The sequence below is a fragment of the Leptonychotes weddellii genome, chromosome 2 (genome assembly GCF_054177405.1).
Source record: "Leptonychotes weddellii isolate Sample4059 chromosome 2, ASM5417740v2, whole genome shotgun sequence".
Lineage (NCBI taxonomy): Eukaryota > Metazoa > Chordata > Mammalia > Carnivora > Phocidae > Leptonychotes > Leptonychotes weddellii.
The window spans coordinates 176936398-176955357 of record NC_138370.1 but is presented as its reverse complement, the minus strand read 5'-3'; the positions used below and the strand labels follow the sequence as shown (position 1 = coordinate 176955357).

The 18960-nt window shown below is 47.5% G+C and overlaps 1 protein-coding gene across 4 annotated transcripts in view; it reads left to right on the top strand.

The window, feature by feature from the left end:
* FAM193A (family with sequence similarity 193 member A) overlaps positions 1–18960 on the top strand; it is a 163309-nt gene that overhangs the window by 93520 nt on the left and 50829 nt on the right. For 3 of the 4 annotated variants that reach the window (XM_081812760.1, XM_081812759.1, XM_031031499.2), the window contains 6 exons: positions 5808–5955; positions 13514–13591; positions 15047–15159; positions 15290–15532; positions 17951–18104; positions 18221–18400. In XM_081812760.1, the coding sequence (XP_081668886.1) occupies positions 5808–5955; positions 13514–13591; positions 15047–15159; positions 15290–15532; positions 17951–18104; positions 18221–18400 (916 nt within the window). The remainder of the gene's footprint in view (positions 1–5807; positions 5956–13513; positions 13592–15046; positions 15160–15289; positions 15533–17950; positions 18105–18220; positions 18401–18960) is intronic. The other variant, XM_081812761.1, reaches the window with a different exon arrangement.

Here is an 18960-nt window from a genome sequence, read left to right as displayed (position 1 = left end):
AGCCTGGGGGTTCCTGCTCAGGGAACGGTATCGCTTGGGCGGAAGCTCAGAATCCCAAGGGTGTACTCCACTGAAACTTTAACAAACTCAGTAGTAATGTCACTAAGATTTAACACCACAGATTCCTTGTGAATAAGGACAAGCTGTGGTAAACATAGAGTTTTACTTTGATGAGACTCAGGCTTGGCCCGACGGCTGCAGCACTCAGGTTTGCAGGGGAGACGGGGAGGGGGTGTCGGAGGAGCGGGGACGGCTCCAGAACGGGCCTGACGGTGCCACGGGGGCTCCTGGGCACTGAGCGCAGGGATTTGTGTCTCTCAAACATGCCCTCAGTGCCTCTGTTCGCGGCTTGGTCGCTTCTTAGTGGTGTGGAGTATCCCTGGGGCTTCCGCACGTGTGCCAGGACGAGTGGTGCCAAGCACAGTACTCAGGGCGTCTGCCCCGCGGGCGGGTGGAGGACACCCGGCTGGGAGTGGGCTGACTCCGACACGACTCCGCTGGGAGGAGGCTCCTTGGGTGTTCGGTCGCCGTGCGCCGCTGAGCCAGGCTCCTGCTTCCACGGTTCTGCTTCGTGGTGCTTCTGTCCCTGTGGACTTACCGCGTGGGAACAGAGTCCGGTACTAGAGACACTTCATAGCAGCACAGACCATGGTCATCTCTGTTTAAATGTCCATGCTGTTGTTTATTTGGACCAGATTCACAAAGAAGGGAAATTATTTTGAGGTAAATAAACTATTCTTGTAGTTGACTTCCAGACCAGTCACTCTGTTTTCTCTTGAAACCCATGTATCAACCTAGTCTTCGTTTCCTGTATTCCTGAATCTTATCTGAGGGGCCAGAACTGTTCCCACTTCACACCCTCCCCGCCAGAGAAGCAGTAATCCTGACAGCAGTTGGATAACGGTGACGGGGGCAGAGAGGCCAGAACAGTGTTGTGTGGGTGTGGCCAGTGCCCTGCTTGGCTCCTGACCCTCCCAGCATCCCCTCCCCCACAGCCTGCTCCCTGCCTACCCTTTTCCTCTGTGTCCAGTCTGAAAGCATCTGGCACGTTCCATGGTGGGACATGGGGACTTGAGTGTCCTGACTTCCACCTCCACTGAAGAAAGGGTCAGGAAAGTATTCGAAGTCATGAGTTTGAAATGCAGAACATGGTTTTGTCCCTAGTCACTGATGTTTACATCCACCAAAAGGCACTTTTTATGGGGGGTTGGGGGGGAGTGCATCTTGGGAAGGTAGGGGTTCTTACAGCAAGATTCTAGGGCCTTGTACTTTCTTTTTCTGGTGAGCCAGTTAGTTTGATGGGCCTGTCATCAACTGGGGGTGCGTGACAGGGACCTGAAATGTATCCTGAAACTCCATTCTTGGCTGTGCCTTAGTTCCAGATTGATTTCTTTCTCCCTCCCTCCCTCCCTCCCTTTCTAGATTATTTATTTAAGAGAGAGCAGAGGGAGAGGGGCAAAGGGAGAGATTCTGCAGCAGACTCCACACTGAGTGTGGAGCCTGACGTGGGGCTTGATCTCACACCCCTGAGATCAAGAGTCGGATGCTTAACCAACTGAGCCACCCAGGCACCTCTAGCTCTGGGTTTCTTAATCACTCATTGCAAATGATGGTCAGATTCCAAAAGATAGGCAGCGTTTTAATCTTGAACGTTAATTCTGGGGTCAAGCTGAAGTAGTGGTCTTGGGGACAGGCGAGGGAGCGCGGGAAATAGTCACAGGGACAGAGCTGGGGAGGAGGCAAGCAGAGGATTCCCAAGGGGAGCTGGTGACACCGGAAGGGACAGTTCCTTTGGGTTCGCTGGCAGAGTCCCTTGTCGGACCCAACAGTAATTCAGGTCTGAGCTTTTAGTGTACAGATACCCACTGAACAACTTGTAAAAGTTTTGGGACAAATTACATACAAATGCCAGCCCCTAAAGTGATGATTGCATCTGTAGCACATAAACTCTCTAGCTGCGAGTATTTTAATACTGGTCTCTGGCCCTGTGTTTGTTTAACTTTATTATTTTTTTTTTTAAAGATTTTATTTATTTATTTGAGAGAGAGAATGAGAGAGAGCACATGAGAGGGGGAGGGTCAGAGGGAGAAGCAGACTCCCTGCCGAGCAGGGAGCCCGATGCGGGACTCGATCCTGGGACTCCAGGATCATGACCTGAGCCGAAGGCAGTCGCTTAACCAACTGAGCCACCCAGGCGCCCTGTTTAACTTTATTATTAAAGTAAAATGTAGATAGAGAAGATGACACGGAGCAGATGTGCAGCTGAAGGACTTGTTAGCGAGTTTGGCCGTGGCCCTGGGAAGTCCGTTCCTCCTGCGTGTGGCCTCCAAGCCCAGACGACTCTGCCGGAGCTGCCACGCGGTCCCACTCCTTCCTTGTTTATTCTCCTGTTACTCAAGTGTGCCTTTCCACAGGCTTGCCTGCTTTTTCTTTTTTCTTTTTTAATTTTATTTATTTATTTATTTATTTATTTATTAGAGAGTGAGCGGGAGAGAAACAGCATGAGAAGGGGGAGGGTCAGAGGGAGAAGCAGGCTCCCCGCTGAGCAGGGAGCCCGATGTGGGACTCGATCCCGGGACCCCGGGATCATGACCCGAGCTGAAGGCAGTTGCTTAACCAACTGAGCCACCCAGGCGCCCAGGCTAGTGGGTTTCTTTTTTTTTTTTTTTTTAAGATTTTATTTATTTATTTGAGTGATAGAATGAGATACAGAGAGCATGAGAGGAAGAAGGGTCAGAGGGAGAAGCAGACTCCAAGCTGAGCAGGGAGCCCGATGCGGGACTCGATCCCGGGACTCCAGGATCATGACCTGAGCCGAAGGCAGTTGCTTAACCAACTGAGCCACCCAGGCGCCCGCCTGCTTTTTCTTTTGATGTATCTTTTGTGGTTTGTTTGGTTTTTTTTAATACAAATAATCTACATGAGGTTGACCTCATGTAAAGGAACTTAGTTCAGGGAAGTATTTCTCCTTTTTTTAAACACCTTTGCTGAGATATAATTTACATACCATTACAGTTCACTCATTTAAAGTGTACAAGTCAATGGCTGTCGGTATATTACATTACTAATTTTTGAAAATTGTGCTAAACTGTAACATGAAACTTGCCATTTTAACCACATTTAACTGTACAATTCAGTAGGATTAATTACATTCACAGTGTTGAGTAACTATCAGCACTGTCTGTTTCGAAAACTTTCCTCATCACCCCAGAGACTCTGTCACTGTGAAGCATCGACTCTCACCCCTTCTTTTCCCCGTGTCTCTTGTAATTCTTTAACCGGCAGGCCCCCACCCCACCCTTTTCCCCTTACAATTTATCTGTTGGAGAACCTGAGTCGTCGGCCCTGTGGCGTGTGCGCTCAGGGAGCACCGCACAGGCTTTTTGTCTGTGCTGCCTGAGAACTGGTGGTGGGGTCCAGAAGCTTCGTCGGACTCGTGTCCGTGCCTATGGCAAGACCAGGAGCCTCACTGTCTGCTTGTTTGTTGTTGTGGGCGTTATTAGCGATTGCCCAACTGGTTTTTATTTTAAATATATGAAATTAAGTGTTAGGGAGATGTTGAATTAGGCTTGTGAATAAACTTGCCCAAACTGACTTTATTTCATTCTCCTTATGTTGCACATGCACACTATTTGTAGTAGACGTTACAGTGAGGATGTCCGCGGCGCAATCGTGTGTTTACAGAGTGAATATTTAGACAGTAACCTGTTTGCTGAACCACTCATGTCGTGTGACCGTGAGGACATTCCTTGTTTTCTGTCTGGATTCCAGCCCAGGTCGGCTTGAATGTAAGCCCTCTGCCTGCACATTGTGCTCTGATCACCCCATCAAAGACGTCCCAGGACCCCTGGCTGCTTTGCTCTCCATTGGCTCAAAATGGAACCTGGTTCACGGTATAGGAGAGCAGTTCTCACTTCCAGTAGAAGGGGAAGAGGTGTGTGTGCCAGGCAGATGCTGGTCCTCCTTAACATCCCCGTTTTCCAAGTGGTACAAGAGGGGTGGGGTGGCATTATGTAGAAGGCAGGCTTTGCGTGAAGCATGGAAATGCGTCTGTAATGAGCAAGGTTGTGGAAGCAGGAATGGGGAGAAAGCGGCCGCTCCGGGGGCTGCTGAGCAGCAAGACAGCAGGCTGTGTTCTCAGGCCCGACGGCCACCCAGTGGCTGTGCAGAGCCCAGAGCAGCCTCAGAGTCGCTAGATTCTGCATCTTGAGGAGTTTTGTATCCTGATGGGGCAGAAACAGCCTTAGAAGGACAGCCTTGGTGTTTGAGAGAGCCTCAGTCACTGTGTGGGTCAGTATCGATTTCTTTCCTGTCTGGCCTCCCCCAAACACCTGTTCGGTTAGGCCTGGCTTCTGCCTGCTTTCTCCTTGGCGTGGATTTCACAGTTGGACATGTGTGCCAATAATTTCAGCAGCTGTGAGTTCATTTGCAGGTTCTCCGTTGTACACAATAGTTACAAGTGGGATCCACCCACAGGCGGAGACGGGGGAAAGCCATTTGTGCCCGTTGAAAGGGTCCTAATTTTAAAATTACTGTGTTGTTTATATTTACTATAAAATTATTAGATTGTGATGCAGTGAAACTCTGAAAATACAGAGAATCATGAAGAGAAATAGGTACTGTAAAACAATTCGGTGCTGCTTCTAGATTTTTTTTCTTATGTCCACCCCCACACACATCTTTAAACATGATGCCATAGTCATATCTTTACTTAGCATGGGCATAGTTCATTTCAAAGCATATGTGTAAGTAAAGTATATGTGAATGAAGAGATGTAATTGTAAGCATCATAATAGGCACCTAGTTGTCTGGAATCCCTTTGTCTAGATGTGCCGTAAAGTATCTTACTGATCCTCATGCGTAGCTTCCAGTGTTTTTATGTTGACACTGATGATCATTTCTGCGCGTTGCCTTTTTGCCCTTCAGTGACTATAAATGTTGTCTTGATTTTGAAATTTCTTGTCAAGATGCCTTTTATTACAGTTGTTTTGGTTCCAGCATTAATGTATTTAGACAGTCAGAAAATGAGCAGTTTCTGATGACATGTTTTTTCACCCCCTTGTCCCTGCCACCCTGCTTGGCTTTCTGCTCTCCCCAGGCCACCCCCTGCCCCGTAGTCTCTTCCCCAGAAGTCTAGGTGTTTTCCTCATTGTTTACCGTATGTGTGTCTTGTTTTCGGTTCATTTTCTCATTTGCCGTCTTACCAACTTCCTTCATAAGAAATAATATAGAATAAATAAAGCTATAAAGTATATTTCTTTGATTGGATCGAATTTTCTGTTTTACTTAATTTGAAAACCAAGTCCAAGTTTTGTATTTCTCATTAAATGTTGTGTTTTCTTTGGGTCAGTGTATTTCAGTAGGGAAAAATAGGTTACAACTCCACATTTAGTGAACTGAACTGCTAGGCCTTATTTATTTATTTGTGGCGAGGGGGAGTTGAGGGAGGGAATCTCTAGCAGACTCCCCGTGCAGAGCCCGATGCGGCGTCTCGTCTCCTGACCCGGAGGTCATGACTTGAGCTGAAACCAAGAGTCAGGCATTTAACGGACTGAGCCGCTCAGGCGCCCCAAGGCCTTAGTCTTATAGAACAGTCTTACTCACCACTCATTTTTTTTCTGGGGAGCTCGTACTTCTTCGAGCTTCTCCTTTATGCCAGATTCTGTTCTGCGGTGCCTCGCGTATGTATTTGCTAATCCCTCACAGCAGCCTTGTGTGGTGTGTGGTGGTGTCCCACTTGTCACATCGGGGAAGGAGGTGACGAGCAAGCAGACCCCTTTCTTTTGCTGAAATGCCTCTCTCCCTAGGCTGGGAACCACGACCCACGACACATGCAACGAGGACACATACAGCACCTTGCTGCAACGGTACCAGCAATCCGAAGAGGAGTTGCGCAGGGTGGCCGAGGAGTGGCTGGAATGCCAGCAAAGGATCGATGCCTACGTCGATGAGCAGGTGAGTGTGTGCCACTGGCGCCTGCCGTGGATAAGGCTCGTGTGCCAGGCTGACAGGGGAGGTACAGGTGGAGGGAGTGTGGTCACTGATTGTGCAGGGGGAACTGAGGCCCCGCGGTACCGTGGTGGCCTTGACCCAGCTATGCCACCTGGGGCTGGCAGCAGCTGTTCATTGGGTCGGCATTGACCTGGTTACACCCAGTGTCACCTGCGTAGGCTGCCACCTGGCTTATTGTCACCTGCAAGAGCTTATGGGGTCTTGGGGAGCTGCTGAGTCCTGTAATTTCAGGAACCGTTCCCGGAATGCTCTGCTGCTCACAGCCCCTTCTCTGTCTCTGTCTAGAGAGGGAGCGCAGGTAGAACAGAGTTGGTTGTGCTTGGCCCACGGCTAACAGGCATGGAGGAAGGCCCGAGAAGGCAGGGCGCTCCTGTTGGAGTTGGGGCCTGAAGGGCAGGGGCAGCTTGTCACCAAGAGCCTCTTGGGGACGCAGAGCAGGACTTCCAGAGGGCATCCCGGCCTGCCTGCCTGCCTTTCTAAAACCACGGGAGGGTGGGGCAGAGGAGGAGCTATTCAAAACAGCCCTTTTCAAGGTAACAGGGTATAAGGAGTAATAAGGGAGCACTGACAGAGCTCTGTACTGTACTTTTTTTTTTTTAAGATTTTTTTTTTTTAAAGATTTTATTTATTTATTTGATAGAGAGAGTGAGAGAGCACAAGCAGGGGGAACAGTAGAGGGAGAGGGAGAAGCAGGCTCCCCACCAAGCAGGGAGCCTGATGCGGGACTCGATCCCAGGACCCTGGGATCATGACCTGAGCCGAAGGCAGACGCTTAATGACTGAGCCACCCAGGTGCCCCTAAGATTTTTTTTTTAAAGATTTTATTTATTTATTTTGACACAGACAGAGAGAAAGAGCAAGAGAGGGAACACAAGCAGGGGGAGAGGGAGAAGCAGGCTTCCCGCGGAGCAGGGAGCCCGATGCGGGACTCGATCCCAGGACCCCGGGACCATGACCTGAGCCGAAGGCAGACGCTTAACAACTGAACCACCCAGGCCCCCCTTATTTGTTTATTTTAGAAGAGAGCACGGGGATGGGGGCAGTGGGAGAGAGAATCTCAAGCCGACTCTGCGCTAAGCACAGAGCCTGACGTGGGGCTTGATCCCACAACCCTGAGATCATGGCCTGAGCTGATGCCAAGAGTTGAACGCTTAACTGATAGTGCCACCCAGGTGTCCCTCTGTATTATACTTTTGAGACTCTGGGATTTGGGTCAGGGGTGTCCGCATCCTGCCCTACTGCAGACCCCGTGGACTCTTTCTCATTTCACTTTATAGGTATGATGGATATAGATGCAATTCTAGTTTCAGAAATCCTTTCTTTGTTTCTCCAGTTGAACTGGGACTAAACACATAAATGCCCCAAGACAACTCTTAGAAGAAAGGAAAGACTGAGACTTTGCTAAAATTGAGAAAACCTTTGGGAATAGTAATTTCTTGATGTATTTGTACCTGAAGTAAATGTCTATTCAGGAATATAATATAGCGTTATCACTGCTATTCTGACGAAAATGGGGTATGTTTAAAAATAACAGTATACTAATAAATAAAATCTTTAAAAAAAAAAAAATTAAGGGCGCCTGGGTGGCTCAGATGGTTAAGCGTCTGCCTTCGGCTCAGGTCATGATCCCAGGGTCCTGGGATCGAGTCCCGCATCGGGCTCCCTGCTCCTTGGGAGCCTGCTTCTCCCTCTGCCTCTCTCTCTCTCTCTCTCTCTCTGTCTCTCATGAATAAATAAATAAAATCTTTTAAAAAAAATAACAGTATACTAAAAAAAATAAAAAAATAAAAAAAAATAACAGTATACTTGTTTTCTCTAGGAAGGAAAATACAGTCTTACTTTAAAAAGTAAAGCTGAATGTATGGGTATTAACATAACAATAGGGCGCCTGGGTGGCTCAGTTGGTTAAGCCACTGCCTTCGGCTCAGGTCATGATCCTGGAGTCCCGGGATCGAGTCCCGCATCGGGCTCCCTGCTCAGCGGGGGGTCTGCTTCTCCCTCTGACCCGCTTCCCTCTCGTGTTCTCTCTCATTAAAAAAAATAATAATAACAATAAAAAAATTGAAAAAAAAATAAAGCTGAAATTAAATTTATTTCTTTAAAAGTACATGTTCTTACAACTTTAAATGTTTACAATAAAAAAGCAGGAAAGATTTTAGATCAGCAACCTAACTTGGCAACTTTTAAGGATCTAGGGAAAAAAGACAAACTAAATCCAAAGCTAGAAGGAAAGAAATAATAAAGATTAGAGCAGATCAACAAATGAGAGAATAGAGGAAAATCAGTGAAACCAAAAGTTGGTTCATGAAGATCATCCAGGTTGACAAACCTTTAGCTATATGGGCTAAGACAAAAAAGAGAGACTCTGATTCCTAAAGTCAGAAATGAAGTGGGAACATTATTACCGATTCTACAGAAATAAAAAGGATTGTCAGAATACTGTGAAGAGTTGTACACCAACAAATAACTTAGATCTAAGTGGACAAATTCCTGGAAACACAGAACCTACCAAGACTACATCACGGAGACACAAAGTCTGACTAGACCTACGACTAGTAAGGAGACTGAATCGGTAATCAAAAATCTCCCAAAGAGCAAAGCCCTGGACCTGACGGCTTCACAGGTGAATTCTGCCGAACATTTAAAGAAGAATTGACACCAGTCCTTCCCAAACTTTTCCCAAAAATTGAAGGGGAGAGAAACTTCCCAACTCATTCTATGGGGCCAGCCTTACCCTGATACCAAAGTCAGAGACTGTAAGAAAAGAAAACTATACACCAACATCCATGATGAACACGGATGCAGAAATCCTCAACAAGGTGGCACCTGGGTGGCTCAGTCGTTAAGCGTCTGCCTTCGGCTCGGGTCGTGATCCCGGGGTCCTGGGATCGAGCCCCGCATCGGGCTCCCTGCTCCGCGGGAGGCCTGCTTCTCCCTCTCCCACTCCCCCTGCTTGTGTTCCCTCTCTCACTGTGTCTCTCTCTGTCAAAAAAATAAACAAAATCTTTAAAAAAAAAAAAAATCCTCAACAAAATACTAATTGGATCAATCAAAACAGCGTGGTGTCGACATAAAGATAGACCCTCTCGTGTGTGGTCACGTGATGCCCAACAAGAAATTAACTCAGGGTGGAAAAGGACCGAAACTGGAAGACCTAAAAATATGAAAGAACCTTAAAGACATTACTCTCAGTGAACTAAACCAGACACAAAAGGACACGTATTGCGTAACTCCACTTATATGAGGTACCTACAGTCGTCAGATGCCTAGAGACAGAAAGTGTAACTCATGGGGACAGGGTTTCAGTTGGGGATGATGAGAAAGTTCTGGGGAGGGATGGTAGGGATGTTTGCACGATGATGTGAATGTACTTAATACCACTGCATGTACACTTAAAAATGATGAAGATGGTGGGGCACCTGGATGGCTCAGATGGTTAAGCATCTACCTTCAGCTCAGGTCATGATCTCGGGGTCCTGGGATCGAGCCCCACATCAGGCTCCCTGCTCAGTGGGGAGTCTGCTTCTCCCTCTCCCTCTGCTGCTCCCCCTGCTTATGCTCTCTCTCTCTCTCTGTCTTTCAAATGAATAAATAAAATCCTTTAAAAAAATGGTTAAGACAGTAAATTTTATGTTACGTGTACTTTACCACAATAAGAAAAAGGAAAAAAAGGGTCTTTTCTTTTTTTTCCCACAAAGAAAAAAAACCATCCTCCTTACTAAAGCAACCAGAAAATGTATTATTTTCACTCACCTGTCAAGAAATCATGATGCCATTAATACAAATTAAGGAAACTGAGCAATTTTAGCAGCATCCAGAGGGCACCAGTCATTCTGGAATCCTTGGAGTGGACATCAGTCACTTCTAACCTAATAGTTTGGAAATTATTAGTAATTCCAAGGTTTCAAAACATCTGTAAATAATTGAGTATTCAGGGGCACCTGGGTGGCTCAGTCTTAACGTTAAGCGTCTGCCTTCGGCTCAGGTCATGATCCTAGGGTCCTGGGATCGAGCCCCGCATCGGGCTCCCTGCTCGGCAGGGAGCCTGCTTCTCCCTCTCCCACTCCCCCTGCTTGTGTTCCTGCTCTCGCTGTCTCTCTCTCTGTCGAATAAATAAATAAAATCTTAAAAAAAATAATAATAATTGAGTATTCATGAATAAGTATGGACGTGGGACATGGGTGACAGCTTTGAGATCACTTGTTTTTGCTTGCTTTTTAAAATGTATCCTTTGTTTGTTTGACACATACATAAGCCTGCAGGCACCCAAATGTTCGGAAAAATTATCCCAGAGGATGTTGGGGGGGTGGTCAAAGAGGAGGTTTCTGTTGATGTTGTTAGGTATCAAACAGCTCTGGACTGGGTTCTGTACTAAAAGAAATTACTACCTTTCCTAATATCTAGTTCATTGAAAATCTTTTGTTTTTTAGGATTTTATTTTATTTGAGGCGCCTGGGTTGCTCAGTTGGTTAAGCGTCTGCCTTTGGCTCAGGTCATGATCCCAAAGTCCTGGGATCGAGTCCCGTGTCGGGCTCCTTGCTCAGGGGGGAGTCTGCTTCATCTTCTCACTCTCCCTCCCTCTCTCTCTCTAATAAATAAATAAATCTTGAAAAAAAAATTTCCTGTTATATAAATTAAAAAAAAAAAAAAAAAAAGATTTTACTTTAAGTGGGCTCCATGCCCAGCCCGCGTGGAGCCCAATATGGGGCTTGAACTCACGACCCCAAGATCAAGACCTGAGCTGAGATCAAGAGTTGCTCACCTGATGGAGCCACCCAGGCGCACACCCACTCCAAAATCATTTTTTAAACGTGTGACAGTAATTGCTGCTTGTAAGAGGAATATGTTTTTCCTGAAAGCGGCAGACATACATGATGTAAAGGGGGAGCTCGCACCAGCATTGAGTCTTCCCATCCCAGAAGATGGTGCACATTTCTGTGTTTGGGTCGTGTTTTCTGTTCTGTCTGATGGTTTTATAGTTTGTGCGAATCTCATCAAGTTTATACCTGGGGCTTCTGGGGTCGGGGCCATCTGGCCGTTGGCATTCCACCCAGCGCCCTTAATGACGCTGCAGACGTTTCTGGGTCAGCTGCCTCGAAGTTTCTAGAAGCCACGTCTCCTACGAGTCCTAGTTTTGTCTCACCTTCTCTGGCATCTGCAGTTCGTTTGGCTTCAGTTAGAGCCTCCAGCTCATCACGAACGAGCGTAGCTAGTGGCACCGTTTGCTCCTCTGGCTTCACGGGGACAGCTGTGCCTGCTTCCCTGAAGTCACATGCCTCCCCTGAGTACTGGTGAGTTTTTAGCGAAGGAAGTTTCTTTTTTTCTAGCTTATTTAACTTATGACGTTTGTAGACAGGAATAGGTATTGAGTTTGATTATCTGGTGAGACATGCTTACTTTCCTGGGATTAAAGCCTACTAGGTTATGATCTGTATTCTGTTAACCCATTATTAGATTTAAGTAGCTAATATTTTATTTAGGATTTTTGGGTTTGTATTCTGAGGCATCATTGAGTGTTTGTCTTTGAGGCCTTGTCTGTTTTGTATGAAAGTTATGCTAGTCCCATAGAATGCATTGGGAAACTTCCCATGTTTTTTTTTAATTTTCAGGAATAGTTTAAATTTTCTGTTCCATAAAGGGTTTGATAGAACCCACCCTAAAACCTGGGGCGTGATTTATTTTTGCAGGGAGGAGGAACGAGGACTATGGGTCTTATACCATCTTTTCAATTCACGTTACACTTTGCTTCTGTTTTGAGGTTTCTCCTTCTTGAGGGAGTTCCACAAATTGATGTTTGCCTAGGAGATTGTCCACATGGTGTAGACAAGGGATGACGAGCTTGTGCTCAGAGGGGAGCCATCAAAGTGGGGGGAGCGGTGGCTGCGGGAGAGCTGCTGTGCTCCCCTGGCCTGCCTCCCTGGCCCACTTTGCCAAGAGAGCACCGTCTGCACCAAAAGGAGAAATGCCCTGCCCTCGGCCAGGAGGGCAGCGAAGGGCAGAGTGCCTCAGAGCTACAGAGAGGTCCACAGAAGCCGAAGTCTGGGCTGTTGGGCGAAATCCCAAGAGATTTTTAATGTTGACTCAGCTATTAAAACGCGTTGGGCGGGCCCAGCAGAATAGCCCGTGAACCCCCTGCTCACAGTGTCTCTGTGGAGATGAAAGTCTACATTGTCCACACATTTCCTCCTGGGGTTTAAAGGAAACCCCCTCTGCCTGTGTCTGTCCTGTCTCATGCCCACTTTTTCCGTGGGGCCTTTTCTTCCCTTGGTCAGCCTAGGAGGGGCTCTGGAGACCCAGTGTTTTGGGGTTTATTGAGCATATTTGCTTCTTTATTTTCCCAATAATTTCTGCTTTTCCTTTAATTTCTTCCTGCTCATTTTGTTTTGTTTCTTTGGCTTCTCACGTGGAACACATACTTTTCAGCCTTTTGCTCTGTTTTCTCTCATAAGGTCACTGAAGCCTGTACGTTTTCTTCTACTTGTTGAGTACATCTTCTATAATCTAACTTGTGGGGCTTTCGTTGTCCATGATTTCCGTGGACTGTCATTTCAACTTGGATTTCTTCTCTCATAGTTTAAACTGTGTAAATTTTTTTTTCAAATGCATGAATTTATTTTTTGAAATTACTCTTGTTTTGGAGGGTTTATTTAGTACTTTCTTGCCTGTGGGATTAAATATGTCCCGCTCCCCTTTTTTTGTTTTAATAATTTGGAAGATACATATCCCATATTTCTCTTACTGTTCTTAAGTTTTCAGTAACTACAAGAACACATGTAGATAAACATCAAGATTTAATCATTTCATAGCCTCCCCCACCCCAGTAAAACTATATACCTTGAGCCCATTCTTAATTCCCTATTCCTCTCAGTTTGGTTTCTTTTTTAATTGTGGTAAAATACACATAACAGAAAACGTACCATTTTAACCATTTCTAAGGGTCCAGTTCAAAGGTAGCAAGTCTGTTCCCATTGTGGCGCATGCCTCCGCCCTCCACCTTCCCCCACTGACCCCCGTCCCCGAGCCCCTGGCTCCCCCATCCACCTGCTGTCTCTGTGCATTTGACTCTGCCTGGGGCTTGTGGGGGTGGAGTCGTACCCCAATCTGCCCCTGTGGGCCTGGCTCCACAGGCGTGGTGTGACCGTCCACGCCAGCTCAGGCTGCTCGGGGCTCTTCCTGCTCAGAGTCGCGCATCTTCAGGTTTTTATCTCTGGCACAGGCAGGGCACATAATGGTTATTCAGTACAGGCTGAATGCTCGCTGACTGCAGTGACAGATTCAGCTCTTGGATCTTCACTTCTTTTTTAAATGTGAGCTCCTCCTCGTTTCCCACGAGAGCAGAGCCTGGGAAAGAGGTGGAGCGCCAGGGCGTTGGGTCTGTGTCGTGCCTTCCCCTGTCTGCAGGGGGGAGTTTCTCACGTGCACGGTTTCTGAAATCTCTCCTTGAAGACGCCTGGCTGGCTCTTGCTGGCACTAAGGTTTTGTTGTTTGCTCTCCTTCCTAGATGACAATGAAAACGAAACAGCGCATGCTGACGGAGGACTGGGAGCTTTTCAAACAGAGGCGATTCATTGAAGAGCAGGTGAGGCTGTGGGGAGGCTGCTCACCAGCGCAGGAGCGCTGCTCAGGGAAAAACACCACCATTTCAAGGCCACGCTGTGGGTCTGCTCCTGAGAGTGTTGTTAATCCTAGATCAGCTTTCTCCCTTATCCCATTTCCTTCTTTTCTGTATTCCTCAAGGAAAATCCCATTTACCGAGTGACCCACGCCAACCCACAGCCACCCAAGTCCCTGCTGTCTGGTCTCCTCAGAGGCAGCTGGTGCCGTGAAGTCACGGAGCTTGGAGCCGGCCCGTTCCCCTCAGGCCCAATTCACAGGCCTCCCCACATGGGCCCAGTGTAGCTGCTGACAACACGGCTCACTCCCTCCTTCCCCACAGGCTCTTCCCTCCTTCCCCACAGGCTCTTCCCTACCGCTCTGCACCCCGCTGTGGCTGCCTGGGGGCCTTGCCCCAATGGCCTCAGGGCCCTCGACTTTGGAAGCTTGCTTCCCTTGATTCTCTTCCATAAGCTGGCATCTCCCACTTTCTCTCCGGCCAGCTCTGCCCCCCCCTCGGCCTTCCTCGGACATTGGTGGCCCTTGGCCTCAGCCCCCACACCCATGTGCTCACCCCTGTGGTCTCCTCTGGGTACCCACACCGGGCTTGTTCACCTGCTCCCACCCCCCAACCCTTCCTCGTGGCTTCTAGCCTATCAGATGGCCCTTCTAGCACCACCCATCCCATTGCCAGAGCTGGTCTGTAGGTTTCTTCTCTGAAATTCAGATGCTGGCCTTATCGGCTGGAGATTTGAGTGCCACTTTCCAGGTAGCTCCTGGATTTGCACCCTTTGCGTGTTGGTCCTTGTTCCTGCACTGGGTGTCCTCCCCAGCTGGCCTTCCTCCCACCTGCCTGCTTCTGTCATGTGTCACAGATGCCTTTTAACTCGTGGGCACTCTGGTGCTGCAGCTCTGTGTGTGCAGGCCTGTGCGCATCCAGGCTGTTCTGTCACGCACGGTGCCCCCCCACCCGCCCGAATCCCCCAAGACTCCCTCCTGCTCAGCCCAGGGTCAGCCAGGCCTTCCGGAGGTGTTCCAGTGATGCCTGGCTCCATGCTCTGCCCCTCACCTGGATGCCCTCTTTGCCTCTGACAGAGTTACTAACACCACCTCCTGTGCTTGGCCCTGCGTGGGCCTGGCGCCCTGCTGAGCTGCTTTCCTGCCGGGGCACCTCCCACGTCATGGTTTCCGGGTCCAGGGCCTGAGCTCCTGGTCCCTAGTGAGTACCGAGCACACAGCTGATGTCGCCTTGGTGAGGCTCAGGCCTGCAGCTGCTGTGCATTTCAGGTCTGCCCCTTCCCGCCCTGTCCCACTCTAGGAACCTGTGGCCACTGGCTTCTGAGTGAGCACGGCACACGCTACCATGATGACTGAGAAGCTGAACCACCTGCCTGGGGGTATGTCTTGCAAAGTTAACCTCTCTCTTGATGATTTCCTCTAGCTGACCAATAAGAAAGCAGTCGCCGGCGAGAACAACTTCACAGACGCCATGAGGCACATGCTGTCCTCCCGACTGAGCATGCCCGACTGCCCCAACTGCAACTACAGGAGAAGGTGAGCCTGCGCTGTCGTGTGGGCGCAGTGGGCCTGTGGGACCCACGACCTCAGGAGAGGCGCTGACCCTAACAGAGCATGGTCTGACCTCTCTTGGCTCTCTGGGTAACTGTCCTTCATTCCCACTCAGATGTGCTTGTGATGACTGCAGCCTCTCACACATCCTCACTTGTGGTGTCATGGACCCCCCCGTCACTGGCGACATCCACAGTCACCAGCTGCCCCTCCAAGTGGATTCTGCTCCCGACTATCTCTCTGAGATGCGCCCACCTAGCGTGTCCTCAGCAAGCTCAGGGTCAGGTTCCAGCTCTCCCATTACAATTCAGCAACATCCCAGACTCATCCTCACAGACAATGGCTCTGCACCAACTTTGTAAGTTGTGACTTTGTAATAAGATTTCAGAAATTTACGTAATCTAATAATGAGAAATATGGACAGTGATGTCTACAGAAGTACAGATATCATTATAGTGCTTTTCAAGAAAAAGGATCCTTCATTTTTTAAGCACCTTTTAAAATACAAGATCAGTAAACCCAAACTTTGACACTATTTCACTACCTGAAAAAGAAAAAAAAAATACGGTAAATTTATAAATGCCAGTAAAGAAAAAACCATGTTGGTATGCAGGGAAGTGTCTCTTCAGTTCTGGCTTCACGTTTCCTCATTTTATTTGAGGGTGATCAGCCCGAAGTTCATTCCGCCTCATTGTCCGTTCAGAATTCATCCTATTCCATGTCTTGCTAAAAACTCAGATGATCACTTTAGCAAGCGATTGAAAGGTTCTGTTTTCCGTGTTCCCACATTACCTAGAAGTACATTTTGTACGAGCGAGGTGGCTCTGCACCTGTCGCCAATTCACACTGTAGGTGAGTGGTCCCGCGTTTCTTGAGAGTTGTGACCCTGTCATCTGTTGAGGCTTTCCACTCTAACTTCTGGACGACGGTTGCACATGGATGTGTGTTTTTATTTTATTTAGGCAAACTTAGGTTTGCACTTGGCTTTTCGTAGAGTGTGCAGGTGTCGGGAGCCCCCTGGAGGTGACGGACGCCAGCACGGTTCCCGGTGGGAGGGATTGTTGCCCCGCCCTTGGGCTGCTCAGTGACTCTCAGATTTCTCACCACCGCCATCTGGATTTCTCCCGACGACTCTGAGGCTTTCCTTCAGAGTCTGGCAGTCTCAAAACACAAAATAATTCCGAAGGGATTGGTCTGAACGCCATGACCGTTGAGCTCGAGCTGCTTTCTAGTCCTGGATACCCTGCGCTCTTTCTGGGAGCCTGTGAAGGAGGGTCGAGGGTTTCCCAGCTAGCTGTTTGCCAACCTCTTACAAAAACATACCAAAATTAAACAGTATGGTCTAATAAAAATTTATGTTGGAAAAGCTGCCGATGTCAGGTGTGGGCTCCTGGGCTGTGTCGAGTGGTGGAGGAAATGGGCTGTGGGCATCTTTCTCTGTGGGCCAGGATTGCCTGTGGTTGTGCTGCACCTCTCTCTGGTCCTTTAGCAGCTTGGGATTAATGTCTTCCAAACATGAACTGCGAGGACTTGAAAGCCTCCACAGTTGCCTTGTGGTGTCATGTTATCTCTTGGTTTGTGTTATCTCTTTCTTGGTGTCGTTACTAAGTTGGTTAAAGAGAACCGTGCGACTGGAGTCTCTGTACTAAGGGCTCTGTAGTTTTCATGGGCTCTAGGGGAGATGAAGCTTGCCTTCATTACGTTGAGCAAATGATTTAATCACTTCATGTCTGAACCTCGGCCTCCTCATCTGTGAATCGTGGTGGTGGTAATGTTTCAGGAGTGGGTGTGAGTGTTGACCAAGGCCACAAGTTCCATCACCTCAGGTGCCATAGGCCTCAGGAGACCTGAGCAGCCTTCACCTGGAGGGTGCTGTGGGTGCTAACTTTGGTGAGCTCCAGATTACAGCATATTGTGTTCCCTCTTTTTCCAAAAATGGAAAGGACATCTGAGTTTAGCAATTCTGGACACTCTCCTAAATCCAAGAGATCACTAGTTCATAAGATTTTTCCTTCTGGAAGTTATTGTATGCGGAGCTGCAGATGGGCTCAGAGGCATGTTTATGGTCACAGCGGGGTGACCACATATGGTCCGTGCCTTGCACAGTCTGCACTGATGTGGGGACTCTGTGCCCGCCCTTTTATGCACCAGAAAAGCGTATGTTTGAAGTGGCCTTCGTGGGCTACAGACTTGAAATTTGCCTATGTTTTTTTTTTTAGTAAATATTCCATTTACCCATTGTTTAGATGTCTTGTTAAAGCTGATAATTATGATCATGACTGACTTGTCGAGATCTGGCCTTGTAGTAAAAACCATTTAGTATTCTGTCACCTACGTGCCTTTAAAGTTCTGTTCATCTGGCTACGTCTGAAATTTTGGTGGCTCTCTGTACCCCCTTTAATTTTAATAAAAAATTAATTGTGTCTGCTTGGAAATGGCAGCAAACAGTTATATACCAAGGCACTTCAAGCCAAATGGAAATGCAATAATAATTAATCCGATTAAATTTTGGCAGTTTCCCAGATTATTTTTCTTCTTTTGGCGTTTTGTTTTCCATTCTTCTAAATAGCACAAATGGTAATCTTTCAGGCATTTTCCCCCGGTGTTCAGGTTACTAAGAGACGTTACGATGTATGCGCGGTGCTTAGGGTAATACTCTTGTAAACCAGAACAGTGTCTGTAAAGGAAATGTCTGTGCTTAGTGGGTGGTTCACTTACTGTCCCCCCACCCCGACCGGGTGAACAGCCTCCTGGTGACCATCTCTGCCTGTCTCAGTTGTAGTGATGATGAAGACGTTGCACCATTGTCAGCTAAATTTGCTGATATTTATCCACTGAGTAACTACGATGATACTGAGGTGGTGGCCAATATGAATGGAATCCACAGCGAATTGAATGGTGGCGGGGAAAACATGGCTCTGAAAGATGAGGTAGGGGCACGACTTCTTCATAGTGACAATAAATGGCATAAAGTGGTGTTCTGGTGTCTTATTTTTTAAAATTCTTCCATTTTGAAAAGTATAAATTACAAAGGTTGTTTTTAAAGTCCCCTCAGGTAAGCAGTACCAGTAGTAGTTCTTCAGAGGCTGATGATGAAGAGGCGGATGGCGAGAGCAGTGGGGAGCCGCCAGGAGCCCCAAAGCAAGACGTAGCTCTAAGCAATGGGAGTCCCAGGAAAGAGGAAAGTAAAGTGGACAGTCCACCCCCATCTTACCCTACTCAGCAGGTACGATCTCATTCTCCCGAACTTTGTGCTTTGCCAAGGGTGTCTTTCTTTGTGTATATTTTCTCTAAAAGTGAGTGTTATTGAATGCAAAATTACGTTATCTTGAATAGCTTCTGAAGATTAGAACTGGAGAGGATTGAGGCATGCTTATAAAATACACAGACATGATTCCTAACCCCGTTTTCATCTTGTTCCTCTCACTTGAATCCACTCGACAGTCTTGATTTTGCAGCACCCCAGAGTCGCTCCAGACATTTAGCTGTAGTAGAGGTATTTTTTGTCTGTAAAGAAGCAAAGGGACGGTTTTTTTAATAAATAATGGAATGTTAAAATTTCAGAAAAGGTTGATTTTGTAAGGGAGGTTTTTTTCTGGTGGATCTCTGTTTTTCTGTTAACCAAAGGTGAGAGTACATCAGGAGGTGACTGTTTTCTCTTAGAGACTCCTAGTTTTATAAATAGATGCTCACGTAGTTCTCATTTTTTTTTTTTAAGATCTTATTTATTTATTTGAGAGAGTGAGAGCATGCACTTGAAAGGGGGGGCAGAGGGAGAGGGAGAAG